The 14885-nt window shown below is 46.4% G+C and overlaps 2 protein-coding genes across 2 annotated transcripts in view; one reads left to right on the top strand and one right to left on the bottom strand.

The window, feature by feature from the left end:
- Positions 1-8977, bottom strand: part of drg2 (developmentally regulated GTP binding protein 2) — a 60235-nt gene extending 51258 nt beyond the window's left edge. The window contains 6 exon segments of the mRNA XM_052511147.1: positions 649-692; positions 695-734; positions 736-760; positions 1450-1498; positions 6717-6822; positions 8854-8977. Of these exon segments, the coding sequence (XP_052367107.1) occupies positions 649-692; positions 695-734; positions 736-760; positions 1450-1498; positions 6717-6780 (222 nt within the window). The 5' untranslated portion in view covers positions 6781-6822; positions 8854-8977.
- A 19-nt stretch (positions 8978-8996) lies between these two features.
- Positions 8997-14407, top strand: LOC118383807 (FAD-linked sulfhydryl oxidase ALR). Its single transcript, XM_052511146.1, has 3 exons — positions 8997-9379; positions 13432-13646; positions 13965-14407. The coding sequence occupies exons 1-3, from the start codon at positions 9143-9145 to the stop codon at positions 14125-14127; spliced, it is 615 nt and encodes a 204-aa protein (XP_052367106.1). The 5' UTR covers positions 8997-9142; the 3' UTR covers positions 14128-14407.
- Positions 14408-14885: the final 478 nt, after the last annotated feature.

The raw sequence follows: 14885 nt of genomic DNA, 5'->3' as shown, positions 1-14885 counted from the left end.
GAGGACAGAGACATGAGTCAACACACAGGACTAGAGGACAGAGACAGAGACATGAGTCAACACACAGGACTAGAGGACAGAGACATGAGTTAACACACAGGACTAGAGGACAGAGACATGAGTTAACACACAGGACTAGAGGACAGAGACATGAGTTAACACACAGGACTAGAGGACAGAGACATGAGTTAACACACAGGACTAGAGGACAGAGACAGAGACATGAGTTAACACACAGGACTAGAGGACAGAGACATGAGTTAACACACAGGACTAGAGGACAGAGACATGAGTTAACACACAGGACTAGAGGACAGAGACATGAGTTAACACACAGGACTAGAGGACAGAGACATGAGTTAACACACAGGACTAGAGGACAGAGACATGAGTTAACACACAGGACTAGAGGACAGAGACCTGAGTTAACACACAGGACTAGAGGACAGAGACCTGAGTTAACACACAGGACTAGAGGACAGAGACATGAGTTAACACACAGGACTAGAGGACAGAGACATGAGTTAACACACAGGACTAGAGGACAGAGACATGAGTTAACACACAGGACTAGAGGACAGAGACATGAGTTAACACACAGGACTAGAGGACACGTTGTGAGCGTGCTCAGTCTGTTTCCTGTCTGACCTTTCCGACAGAGGGGAAGCCAATCAGTGCAACACGTGCGTCTCAGATTTCATGACATCGAACTCTCCTTTGGCTCCTGCGGAAATACTGGGACGGTTCCAGCAGCTGGGCGCTGTGGCTACTTCAGCTAGCTTAGCCTTCAGCAGGCCCAGATGGTACTCTGTGGCTACACACACAGGGGGAAAATACTGGGACTTAGCCTTCCTTCAGCAGGCCCAGATGGTACTCTGTGGCTACACACACAGGGGGAAAATACTGGGACTTAGCCTTCAGCAGGCCCAGATGGTACTCTGTGGCTACACACACAGGGGAAATACTGGGACTTAGCCTTCAGCAGGCCCAGATGGTACTCTGTGGCTACACACACAGGGGGAAAATACTGGGACTTAGCTAGCTTAGCCTTCAGCAGGCCCAGATGGTACTCTGTGGCTACACACACAGGGGAAAATACTGGGACTTAGCCTTCAGCAGGCCCAGATGGTACTCTGTGGCTACACACACAGGGGGAAAATACTGGGACTTAGCTAGCTTAGCCTTCAGCAGGCCCAGATGGTACTCTGTGGCTACACACACAGGGGGAAAATACTGGGACTTAGCTAGCTTAGCCTTCAGCAGGCCCAGATGGTACTCTGTGGCTACACACACAGGGGAAAATACTGGGACTTAGCTAGCTTAGCCTTCAGCAGGCCCAGATGGTACTCTGTGGCTACACACACAGGGAGAAAATACTGGGACTTAGCTAGCTTAGCCTTCAGCAGGCCCAGATGGTACTCTGTGGCTACACACACAGGGGGAAAATACTGGTACTTAGCTAGCTTAGCCTTCAGCAGGCCCAGATGGTACTCTGTGGCTACACACACAGGGGGAAAATGCTGGTACTTCGCTAGCTTAGCCTTCAGCAGGCCCAGATGGTACTCTGTGGCTACACACACAGGGAGAAAATACTGGGACTTAGCCTTCAGCAGGGAAAATACTGGGACTTAGCTAGCTTAGCCTTCAGCAGGCCCAGATGGTGGCTACACACACAGGGAGAAATACTGGGACTTCGCTAGCTTAGCCTTCAGCAGGCCCAGATGGTACTCTGTGGCTACACACACAGGGGGAAAATACTGGGACTTAGCTAGCTTAGCCTTCAGCGGGCCCAGATGGTACTCTGTGGCTACACACACAGGGGGGAAATACTGGGACTTAGCCTTCAGCAGGCCCAGATGGTACTCTGTGGCTACACACACAGGGGGAAAATACTGGGACTTAGCTAGCTTAGCCTTCAGCAGGCCCAGATGGTACTCTGTGGCTACACACACAGGGGGAAAATACTGTGACTTAGCTAGCTTAGCCTTCAGCAGGCCCAGATGGTACTCTGTGGCTACACACACAGGGGGAAAATACTGGGACTTAGCCTTCCTTCAGCAGGCCCAGATGGTACTCTGTGGCTACACACACAGGGGAAAATACTGGGACTTAGCTAGCTTAGCCTTCAGCAGGCCCAGATGGTACTCTGTGGCTACACACACAGGGAGAAAATACTGGGACTTAGCTAGCTTAGCCTTCAGCAGGCCCAGATGGTACTCTGTGGCTACACACACAGGGGAAAATACTGGGACTTAGCTAGCTTAGCCTTCAGCAGGCCCAGATGGTACTCTGTGGCTACACACACAGGGGGAAAATACTGGGACTTAGCTAGCTTAGCCTTCAGCAGGCCCAGATGGTACTCTGTGGCTACACACACAGGGGGAAAATACTGGGACTTAGCTAGCTTAGCCTTCAGCAGGCCCAGATGGTACTCTGTGGCTACACACACAGGGGGAAAATACTGGGACTGGTACTCTGTCTACACACACAGGGGGAGCAACAAGCCTTCAGCAGGCCCAGATGGTACTCTGTGGCTACACACACAGGGGGGGGAAATACTGGGACTACACCCAGATGGTACTCTGTGGCTACACACACAGGGGAAAACTGGGACACACTAGGCTAGCCTTCAGACACACCCAGATGGTACTCTGTGGCTACACACACAGGGGAAAATACTGGGACTTAGCCTATACAGCAGGCCCAGATGGTACTCTGTGGCTACACACACAGGGGAAAATACTGGGACTTAGCCTTCAGCAGGCCCAGATGGTACTCTGTGGCTACACACACAGGGGAAAATACTGGTACTTCACTACACTTAGCCTTCAGCAGGCCCAGATGGTACTCTGTGGCTACACACACAGGGGAAAATACTGGGACTTACAAACACAAGCAGGCCCAGATGGTACACTACACACACACACAATACTGGGACTTAGCCTTCAGCACAGACACTCTGTGGCACAGGACACTTAGCGACCCAGAGCATTTGTGGCTACACTCGCATTAACATCTGCTAACCAGTGGTATGTGACAAATACACATTTGATTTGACACACACACAATTTACTACACACAGGCCCAGATGGTACTCTGTGGCTACACACAGACAATACTGGGACACACACCTTCACAGGCACAGATGGTACTCTGTGGCTACACACACACAAATACTGGGACTACTACAACCCAGACACACACACACACATGCATTTACTGTTGTAGATATGTGGTAGTGGAGTAGATGGCCTGAGGCAAACACATAGTGTGTAGTGAAGCCTTCTGAAAGGCCCAGATGTATTGTAATGTTTTTAAAATTGTGTAACTGCCTTCATTTTGCTGGACCCCAGGAAGATAGCTGAGCTAATGGGGATCCATAATAAACCCCAGGAAGATGGTACCTGTGCTAATAAACCCCAGGAAGAGTAGCTGAGCTAATGGGGATCCATAATAAACCCCAGGAAGATAGCTGAGCTAATGGGGATCCATAATAAACCCCAGGAAGAGTAGCTGATCTAATGGGGATCCATAATAAACCCCAGGAAGAGTAGCTGATCTAATGGGGAAATCCATAATAAACCCCAGGAAGAGTAGCTGAGCTAATGGGGAAAATCTAATAAACCCCAGGAAGAGTAGCTGATCTACACAATGGGGGTCTAATAAACCCCAGGAAGAGTAGCTGAGCTAATGGGGATCCATAATAAACCCCAGGAAGAGTAGCTGAGCTAATGGGGATCCATAATAAACCCCAGGAAGATAGCTGACTCTAATGGGGATCCATAATAAAATAATGGAAGAGTAGCTGAGCTAATAAACCCCAGGAAGAGTAGCTGATCTAATGGGGATCCATAATAAACCCCAGGAAGAGTAGCTGATCTAATGGGGATCCATAATAAACCCCAGGAAGAGTAGCTGAGCTAATAAACCCCAGGAAGAGTAGCTGATCTAATGGGGATCCATAATAAACCCCAGGAAGAGTAGCTGAGCTAATAAACCCCAGGAAGAGTAGCTGAGCTAATGGGGATCCATAATAAACCCCAGGAAGAGTAGCTGATCTAATGGGGATCCATAATAAACCCCAGGAAGAGTAGCTGAGCTAATGGGGATCCATAATAAACCCCAGGAAGAGTAGCTGAGCTAATAAACCCCAGGAAGAGTAGCTAAGCCAATGGGGATCCATAATAAACCCCAGGAAGAGTAGCTGATCTAATGGGGATCCATAATAAACCCCAGGAAGAGTAGCTGAGCTAATAAACCCCAGGAAGAGTAGCTAAGCCAATGGGGATCCATAATAAACCCCAGGAAGAGTAGCTGATCTAATGGGGATCCATAATAAACCCCAGGAAGAGTAGCTGAGCTAATGGGGATCCATAATAAACCCCAGGAAGAGTAGCTGAGCTAATGGGGATCCATAATAAACACCAGGAAGAGTAGCTGAGCTAATAAACCCCAGGAAGAGTAGCTAAGCCAATGGGGATCCATAATAAACCCCAGGAAGAGTAGATGATCTAATGGGGATCCATAATAAACCCCAGGAAGAGTAGCTGAGCTAATGGGGATCCATAATAAACCCCAGGAAGAGTAGCTGAGCTAATGGGGATCCATAATAAACACCAGGAAGAGTAGCTGAGCTAATAAACCCCAGGAAGAGTAGCTAAGCCAATGGGGATCCATAATAAACCCCAGGAAGAGTAGCTGATCTAATGGGGATCCATAATAAACCCCAGGAAGAGTAGCTGAGCTAATGGGGATCCATAATAAACCCCAGGAAGAGTAGCTGAGCTAATGGGGATCCATAATAAACCCCAGGAAGAGTAGCTGAGCTAATGGGGATCCATAATAAACCCCAGGAAGAGTAGCTGAGCTAATGGGGATCCATAATAAACCCCAGGAAGAGTAGCTGAGCTAATGGGGATCCATAATAAACCCCAGGAAGAGTAGCTGAGCTAATGGGGATGTATGCTAAACCCCTTGCTTGATCTATGGGGATCCATAATAAATACTGTCTGTATCCAGGAAGAGTAGCTGTTCTATGTTGCTCTGTCCCCAGGAAGAGTAGCTAGCCTTGGGGTGTTCTATGTATGCTACGTCTGCTTGTATGCTACGCTTGCTTGTCTCTGTATGTTGCTCTGTCTGTATGCTATGTCTTGCTTGTTCTATGTTGCTCTGTCTGTGTTTGTATGTTGTTCTGTTGCTCTGTGTGCTATGGTATGCTTGTTCTATGTTGCTCTGTCTGTATGCTATGTCTTGCTGTCCTATGTTGCTCTGTCTGTATGCTATGTCTTGCTTGTCTCTATGTTGCTCTGTCTGTATGCTACGTCTTGCTTGTTCTATGTTGCTCTGTCTGTGTATGCTACGTCTTGTGTCCTATGTTGCTCTGTCTGTATGCTATATCTTGCTTGTTAATATATGTTGCTCTGTCTGTATGCCCCCTACGTCTCTGCTTGTTCTATGTTGCTTCTGTCTGTATGCTACGTCTTGCTTGTTCTATGTTCTCTGTCTGTATGCTACTGTCTGTCTGTATGCTAGCGTCTTGCTTGTTCTATGTTGCTCTGTCTGAACTGGTCTTGCTTGTTCTATGTTGCTCTGTCTGTATGCCCCGTGCTTGTTCTATGGATCTGTCTATGCCTTGAATGTTGCAGAACTGTCTGTCATGATCCTAAACGTCTTGCTTGTCCTATGTTGCTCTGTCTGTATGAAAACCATGTCTTGGCTTGTCCTATGTTGCTCTGTCTGTATGCTACGTCTGTATATGTTCCTGTCTATGGAAAAGCACCTTGCTTGTTCTCTGTTGCTTCTGTCTGTAATGCACTGTCTTGCTTGTCCTATGTTGCTCTGTCTGTATGCTTGAAGTCATGGCTTGTTCTATCAGATTGCTCTGTCTGTATGTCTAGCTGTCTTGCTTGTTTTCTATGTTGCTCTGTCTGTATGCCACTCTTGTTGTTGCTCTTTGTATGCCATGTTTGTTCTATGTTGCTCTGTCTGTATGCTACGTCTTGCTTGTTCTATGTTGCTCTGTCTGTATGCTACGTCTTGCTTGTTCTATGTTGCTCTGTCTGTATGCTACGTCTTGCTTGTTCTATGTTGCTCTGTCTGTATGCTATGCCTTGCTTGTTCTATGTTGCTCTGTCTGTATGCTACGTCTTGCTTGTTCTATGTTGCTCTGTCTGTATGCTACGTCTTGCTTGTTCTATGTTGCTCTGTCTGTATGCTACGTCTTGCTTGTTCTATGTTGCTCTGTCTGTATGCTACGTCTTGCTTGTTCTATGTTGCTCTGTCTGTATGCTACGTCTTGCTTGTTCTATGTTGCTCTGTCTGTATGCTATGTCTTGCTTGTTCTATGTTGCTCTGTCTGTGTGCTACGTCTTGCTTGTCCTATGTTGCTCTGTCTGTATGCTATGACTTGCTTGTCCTATGTTGCTCTGTCTGTATGCTATGTCTTGCTTGTCCTATGTTGCTCACTGCTCATTGATTGTCTATATTGTAATTGTTTTTAATAACCTGCCCAGGGACTGCGGTTGAAAATTAGCCGGCTGGCTAAAACCGGCACTTTTACTGAAACGTTGATTAATGTGCACTGTCCCTGTAAAAATAAAAAATAAACTCAAACTCCAGGGTCGGGGTTAAGGGTCAAGGTTAAGGGTCCAAGATGGCGTAGCGTAGGTCCCTGTAAAAATAAACTCAAACAACCCAGCCGGCCACCTCTGTCTTACCTTTGTTTTTCTGTGTTCGAGAGATCTCTCTCTCTATCTCTCCTATCTTCTCCAGGATACCCATGTTGTCGTAGCGGGCAGGTTACACTTCTAGTCTGGTTACTGCCTGGAGAGAGACACACATCAGACTGGTTACTGCCTGGAGAGAGACACTACATCAGACTGGTTACTGCCTGGAGAAAGACACTACATCAGACTGGTTACTGCCTGGAGAGAGACACTACATCAGACTGGTTACTGCCTGGAGAGACACACTACATCAGTCTGGTTACTACCTGGAGAGAGACACTACATCAGACTGGTTACTGCCTGGAGAGAGACACACATCAGACTGGTTACTGTCTGGAGAGAGACACTACATCAGACTGGTTACTGCCTGGAGAGAGACACTACATCAGTCTGGTTACTACCTGGAGAGAGACACTACATCAGACTGGTTACTGCCTGGAGAGAGACACACATCAGACTGGTTACTGTCTGGAGAGAGACACTACATCAGACTGGTTACTGCCTGGAGAGAGACACTACATCAGACTGGTTACTGCCTGGAGAGACACACTACATCAGTCTGGTTACTACCTGGAGAGAGACACTACATCAGACTGGTTACTGCCTGGAGAGAGACACTACATCAGACTGGTTACTGCCTGGAGAGAGACACACATCAGACTGGTTACTGCCTGGAGAGAGACACTACATCAGACTGGTTACTGCCTGGAGAGAGACACTACATCAGACTGGTTACTGCCTGGAGAGAGACACTACATCAGACTGGTTACTGCCTGGAGAGAGACACTACATCAGACTGGTTACTGCCTGGAGAGAGACACACATCAGACTGGTTACTGCCTGGAGAGAGACACTACATCAGACTGGTTACTGCCTGGAGAGAGACACTACATCAGACTGGTTACTGCCTGGAGAGAGACACTACATCAGACTGGTTACTGCCTGGAGAGAGACACACTACATCAGACTGGTTACTGCCTGGAGAGAGACACACATCAGACTGGTTACTGCCTGGAGAGAGACACACATCAGACTGGTTACTGCCTGGAGAGAGACACTACATCAGACTGGTTACTGCCTGGAGAGAGACACTACATCAGACTGGTTACTGCCTGGAGAGAGACACACTACATCAGACTGGTTACTGCCTGGAGAAAGACACACTACATCAGACTGGTTACTGCCTGGAGAGAGACACTACATCAGACTGGTTACTGCCTGGAGAGAGACACTACATCAGACTGGTTACTGTCTGGAGAGAGACACTACATCAGACTGGTTGCTGCCTGGAGAGACACACTACATCAGACTGGTTACTGCCTGGAGAGAGACACTACATCAGACTGGTTACTGCCTGGAGAGAGACACACATCAGACTGGTTACTGCCTGGAGAGAGACACTACATCAGACTGGTTACTGCCTGGAGAGAGACACTACATCAGACTGGTTACTGCCTGGAGAGAGACACTACATCAGACTGGTTACTGCCTGGAGAGAGACACACATCAGACTGGTTACTGCCTGGAGAGAGACACACATCAGACTGGTTACTGCCTGGAGAGAGACACTACATCAGACTGGTTACTGCCTGGAGAGAGACACTACATCAGACTGGTTACTGCCTGGAGAGAGACACACATCAGACTGGTTACTGCCTGGAGAGAGACACACATCAGACTGGTTACTGCCTGGAGAGAGACACTACATCAGACTGGTTACTGCCTGGAGAGAGACACTACATCAGACTGGAACCACTGGAGGCTGCTGGGTGGAGGACGGCTCATAATAATGGCTGGAACGGAGCGAATGGAAACCATGTGTTTGATACCATTCCACTCATTTCACTCCAGCCATTACCACGAGTCCATCCTCCCGAATGAAGGTGCCACCAACCTCCTGTGACTGAAACGTGTCAACACCGCTACTCCCCAATAGCCTAGCAAGCTCGCTAACTAGCGATAGCTTCCTGTGTCAGGCAACTAGTGAGAAGACCGCAACATTAATTTGTCAATCAAATAAAAACTACAGATTTAACTATAATCCAAGAAGTTAACATACAAACACAAAACTGATCAGCCGGTATTAATATCTATGAAAAATATACACTTTAAATGTGTTCGACTCAACTGCATGCATAGAAAAATGACGTCACAAACCGGAACTGGAGGGTTCCGTTCTCTTTTCATTCCGGTGGGGAACAAAACATCTAACGTTATATACCTGGAAAAATAGTTCCTGGTCAAATATCAAGTCGTTTACAGAACACGGTTCGAGTGGACTTACTGCCCTACATGTTTACAATAAATTCAGACATGTGTTGGTGAACATGGAGGCCGGGTGTCATATATAGAACACATGGAGGAGGAGTTATAAAGCGTTATAACGGAAGCGTCCTTCCGCCGCGGGTTCTGGTCCGATGACAGATCCTTCCCACGGTAACACAGCGGACATGGCCACGTCCACCGGAGGATCATCCACCGCGGGCATCCAGGGGTTCCCCATAATAACCGGCAGGCCCCCGGAGGACAGCACCGGTAAGGACCCGGAGCAGACCGGAGAACCGAAGAAAAAGCCGTGCAGGGCTTGTACCGACTTCAAGTCGTGGATGAAGGTCCAGAAAACGCCACAGACCCCAGCAGCAGCAGCGCCACAGGTGAGCATGGCTCTCGACCTTCGCCCCTCCCGAGTCCGTACGGGAGTTGCAACGATGGGACAAGACTGGAACTACTACCAATTGGATATCACTAAATTGGAGAGAAAACGGGATTTAAAATATATATATTTTTATTTCCATGGGAGAGAAACTGTGAATGTAATTATCTGCAGTTGACATAGCTAAGTAAATGGAAGAATACTCTTATTGCAATATGGGTGGCTCTTAAAATAGTCTTTGGTTGTGCAAAGTGTAGTCTTCGGCACAAGGTGTTGCCAGGGAACAGCACCCTCTTCGATGTAGGAGGTGAAGATCTGCAATACGGATTGGCTCCCATGCTGAGGTGAAGTCCTCAGAAGTCCCTCCCCTATCCAGAAGTCCCTCCCCTATCCAGAAGTCCCTCCCCTATCCAGAAGTCCCTCCCCTATCCAGAAGTCCCTCCCCTATCCAGAAGTCCCTGCCCTATCCAGAAGTCCCTGCCCTATCCAGAAGTCCCTGCCCTATCCAGAAGTCCCTGCCCTATCCAGAAGTCCCTGCCCTATCCAGAAGTCCCTGCCCTATCCAGAAGTCCCTCCCCTATCCAGAAGTCCCTCCCCTATCCAGAAGTCCCTCCCCTATCCAGAAGTCCCTGCCCTATCCAGAATAGCCTTCTCTCTAGATCTTTGACACTGGATCTGCTATCCTTTCACCCTCCTCCATGGCCATAAATTCTGAAAACGAATTAAACTATTTACCCATTTAATAACCAGACCTTCATACAAACTTGCTATATGCTGAATTCTTGACGCACAATCGACTGTTCTGCAATATGCTGCCAGCACACCCACAAGTGAGCCTAACCCTACCCCTAACCCCTAGCCCTAACCCACAAGTGAGCCTAACCCCTTACCCTAACCCCTAACCCTAACCCCACACCCACAAGTGAGCCACGCATGATGTACTGCGTATGAGCGTCAACCGACCGTAAAGCTACTTGTTTGAGACAAACATCAACCTACCGTAAAGCTACTTGTTTGAGACAAACGTCAACCTACCGTAAAGCTACTTGTTTGAGACAAACGTCAACCTACCGTAAAGCTACTTGTTTGAGACAAACATCAACCTACCGTAAAGCTACTTGTTTGAGACAAACATCAACCTACCGTAAAGCTACTTGTTTGAGACAAACATCAACCTACCGTAAAGCTACTTGTTTGAGACAAACATCAACCTACCGTAAAGCTACTTGTTTGAGACAAACGTCAACCTACCGTAAAGCTACTTGTTTGAGACAAACGTCAACCTACCGTAAAGCTACTTGTTTGAGACAAACATCAACCTACCGTAAAGCTAATTGTTTGAGACAAACATCAACCTACCGTAAAGCTAATTGTTTGAGACAAACGTCAACCGACCGTAAAGCTACTTGTTTGACACAAACATCAACCGACCGTAAAGCTACTTGTTTGAGACAAACATCAACCGACCGTAAAGCTACTTGTTTGAGACAAACATCAACCGACCGTAAAGCTACTTGTTTGAGACAAACATCAACCGACCGTAAAGCTACTTGTTTGAGACAAACGTCAACCGACCGTAAAGCTACTTGTTTGACACAAACGTCAACCGACCGTAAAGCTACTTGTTTGACACAAACGTCAACCGACCGTAAAGCTACTTGTTTGACACAAACGTCAACCGACCGTAAAGCTACTTGTTTGAGACAAACGTCAACCGACCATAAAGCTACTTGTTTGAGACAAACCTCAACCGACCAAAAATCTACTTGTTTGACACAAATGTCAACCAACCAAAAAGCTACTTGTTTGACACAAACGTCAACCGACCAAAAAGCTACTTGTTTGACACAAACGTCAACCGACCAAAAAGCTACTTGTTTGACACAAACGTCAACCGACCAAAAAGCTACTTGTTTGACACAAACGTCAACTGACCGTAAAGCTACCTGTTTGAGACAAACGTCAACCGACCGTAAAGCTACTTGTTTGACACAAACGTCAACCGACCGTAAAGCTACTTGTTTGACACAAACGTCAACCGTCCATAAAGCTACTTGTTTGAGACAAACATCAACCTACCGTAAAGCTACTTGTTTGAGACAAACAGCAACCTACCAAAATTCTACTTGTTTGACACAAACATCACTGTTTATGTAGCTGATAAGATGTTTCCTCATGGACACCTCTGTAAGCTGCCACGTTGTTCTGACTCGGCCAGGCCTCTACTATTATCTAATAGAGGAGATTAGTAAACCTGAATGATGTCAGTGTGGATAGTCTACTAACTCTGCCAGGCCTCTACTATTATCTAATAGAGGAGATTAGTAAACCTGACTGATGTCAGTGTGGATAGTCTACTAACTCTGCCAGGCCTCTACTATTATCTAATAGAGGAGATTAGTAAACCTGAATGATGTCAGTGTGGATAGCCTACTAACTCTGCCAGGCCTCTACTATTATCTAATAGAGGAGATTAGTAAACCTGAATGATGTCAGTGTGGATAGCCTACTAACTCTGCCAGGCCTCTACTATTATCTAATAGAGGAGATTAGTAAACCTGAATGATGTCAGTGTGGATAGCCTACTAACTCTGCCAGGCCTCTACTATTATCTAATAGAGGAGATTAGTAAACCTGAATGATGTCAGTGTGGATAGTCTACTAACTCTGCCAGGCCTCTACTATTATCTAATAGAGGAGATTAGTAAACCTGACTGATGTCAGTGTGGATAGTCTACTAACTCTGCCAGGCCTCTACTATTATCTAATAGAGGAGATTAGTAAACCTGAATGATGTCAGTGTGGATAACCTACTAACTCTGCCAGGCCTCTACTATTATCTAATAGAGGATCTATTTAGATTAGTAAACCTGAATGATGTCAGTGTGGATAGTCTACTAACTCTGCCAGGCCTCTACTATTATCTAATAGAGATTAGAAACCTGACTGATGTCAGTGTGATTAGTAAACCTGATTAGTAAACCTGACTGATGTCAGTGTGGATAGTCTACTAACTCTGCCAGGCCTCTACTATTATCTAATAGAGGAGATTAGTAAACCTGAATGATGTCAGTGTGGATAACCTACTAACTCTGCCAGGCCTCTACTATTATCTAATAGAGGAGATTAGTAAACCTGAATGATGTCAGTGTGGATAGCCTACTAACTCTGCCAGGCCTCTACTATTATCTAATAGAGGAGATTAGTAAACCTGACTGATGTCAGTGTGGATAGCCTACTAACTCTGCCAGGCCTCTACTATTATCTAATAGAGGAGATTAGTAAACCTGACTGATGTCAGTGTGGATAGCCTACTAACTCTGCCAGGCCTCTACTATTATCTAATAGAGGATCTATTTAGATTAGTAAACCTGAATGATGTCAGTGTGGATAGTCTACTAACTCTGCCAGGCCTCTACTATTATCTAATAGAGGATCTATTTAGATTAGTAAACCTGACTGATGTCAGTGTGGATAGCCTACTAACTCTGCCAGGCCTCTACTATTATCTAATAGAGGAGATTAGTAAACCTGCATGATGTCAGTGTGGATAGTCTACTAACTCTGCCAGGCCTCTACTATTATCTAATAGAGGAGATTAGTAAACCTGACTGATGTCAGTGTGGATAACCTACTAACTCTGCCAGGCCTCTACTATTATCTAATAGAGGAGATTAGTAAACCTGCATGATGTCAGTGTGGATAACCTACTAACTCTGCCAGGCCTCTACTATTATCTAATAGAGGAGATTAGTAAACCTGACTGATGTCAGTGTGGATAACCTACTAACTCTGCCAGGCCTCTACTATTATCTAATAGAGGAGATTAGTAAACCTGAATGATGTCAGTGTGGATAGTCTACTAACTCTGCCAGGCCTCTACTATTATCTAATAGAGGAGATTAGTAAACCTGCATGATGTCAGTGTGGATAGTCTACTACCTCTGCATGCGTTTCTTCATGTTGAGTAATGATGACTTGGTAATGCTCATCAGACAACGCAGTCAAGCAGTATGTGTGTCTGTCTGTATCCCTGTGTGTGTTTGTGTGTAGGAGGCCCCAGCTGAGCATGTGGAGCCCCAGCGGCAGCCGGAGTGTCCGCTGGACAGGGAAGAGTTAGGGCGTAACACCTGGTCCTTCCTGCACACCATGGCAGCTTACTACCCAGACCGGCCCTCCCCCAGACAGCAGACAGACATGGGACAGTTCATCAACCTCTTCTCTAAGGTCTTCCCCTGCGAGGAGTGTGCTGAGGACCTGCGGACAAGGTCAGGGGTTAGAGGTTATGTTATTGTGTGTTACGTTGGCTGGTGTTGAGAGTTGTATAATTGGTTCTAGTGGGTTAAAGGTCACAGATGACTGGCAGTAGATACAGGTCCACTTCCTGCCCAACTAGATACCCAGGAGTAGCATTGCATCAATCAATGGTTGCCACGTCATCCACTATGCAGTCGGGCGTCACATTGCTGTATTATATGTGGTTAGCTGATCTGTTAAATACCTGTCCTGTAAGATCGTCTGCAATGTAGTCGAGTAGGGACTCCACCACAGGGTTGACTAAATGACATCACTTCCTGTTTCCTCAGGCTGAAGACCAATCAGCCAGATGCCAGTAGTCGCCACGCCCTCTCCCAGTGGCTGTGTGGCGTCCATAACGACGTCAACGCTCGGCTGGGGAAGCAGCCGTTTGACTGTTCCCTCGTGGATGAGAGGTGGAGGGACGGTTGGAAAGATGGCAGCTGTGACTGATTCGTTACTGTTACCTGGGAACTGAGAGATACAGGACGCGTCTATTCACATCCTGTTCCCTGTATAGTACCGTTTAGGGAACTATCTGACACAGAGACTGGTTTCTATTTTCTGATTGGCTACGGATCTACATGATGTTCGCTATCAATCTGTTGTCCAGTGCCTTCAGAAAGTATTCAAACCCCTGGACTTATTACACATGTTGTTGTGTTACAGCCTGAACTCAACATGGATTACATATCCCATAATGACATCACAATACCCCTAATGACATCACAATACCCCCATAATGACATCACAATACCCCCCCCTAATGAACGACATCTCAATACCCCACAACGACACACAATACCCCATAATGACATCACAATACCCCATAATGACATCACAATACCCCATAATGACAAAAGTGAAAACAGGTTTTTAGAAATGTTATAATATAATAAATAATAATATATGCCATTTGACATCACAATACCCCTAATGACATCACAATACTTTTATAATGACATCAAAGCGACTTACAGTCATGTGTGCGTATGGGTGGTGTGACATCACAATACCCCATAATGACATCACAATACCCCATAATGACATACAATATAATGACATCACGTATAATGACTATGTATGACATGGACATCACAATACCCCATAATGACATCACAATACCCCATAATGACATCACAACCCACTACCCCCTGGACGTCACAATACAAATGACGCCATGCTCTACCAACTGAGCTACAGACATTTTC

Source organism: Oncorhynchus keta, unplaced genomic scaffold (assembly GCF_023373465.1).
Source record: "Oncorhynchus keta strain PuntledgeMale-10-30-2019 unplaced genomic scaffold, Oket_V2 Un_contig_6330_pilon_pilon, whole genome shotgun sequence".
NCBI lineage: Eukaryota > Metazoa > Chordata > Actinopteri > Salmoniformes > Salmonidae > Oncorhynchus > Oncorhynchus keta.
This window is presented reverse-complemented; position numbering and strand designations above follow the sequence as displayed.

Excerpts from the sequence above, each read along its gene's own strand:
- LOC118383807 (XM_052511146.1), top strand. The coding sequence starts at position 9,143 with ATGACAGATCCTTCCCACGGTAACACAGCGGACATGGCCACGTCCACC. Across the intron at positions 9,380-13,431 it reads CAGCAGCAGCAGCGCCACAG|GAGGCCCCAGCTGAGCATGT; the intron begins GTGAGCATGGCT and ends GTTTGTGTGTAG. Across the intron at positions 13,647-13,964 it reads GCTGAGGACCTGCGGACAAG|GCTGAAGACCAATCAGCCAG; the intron begins GTCAGGGGTTAG and ends CTGTTTCCTCAG.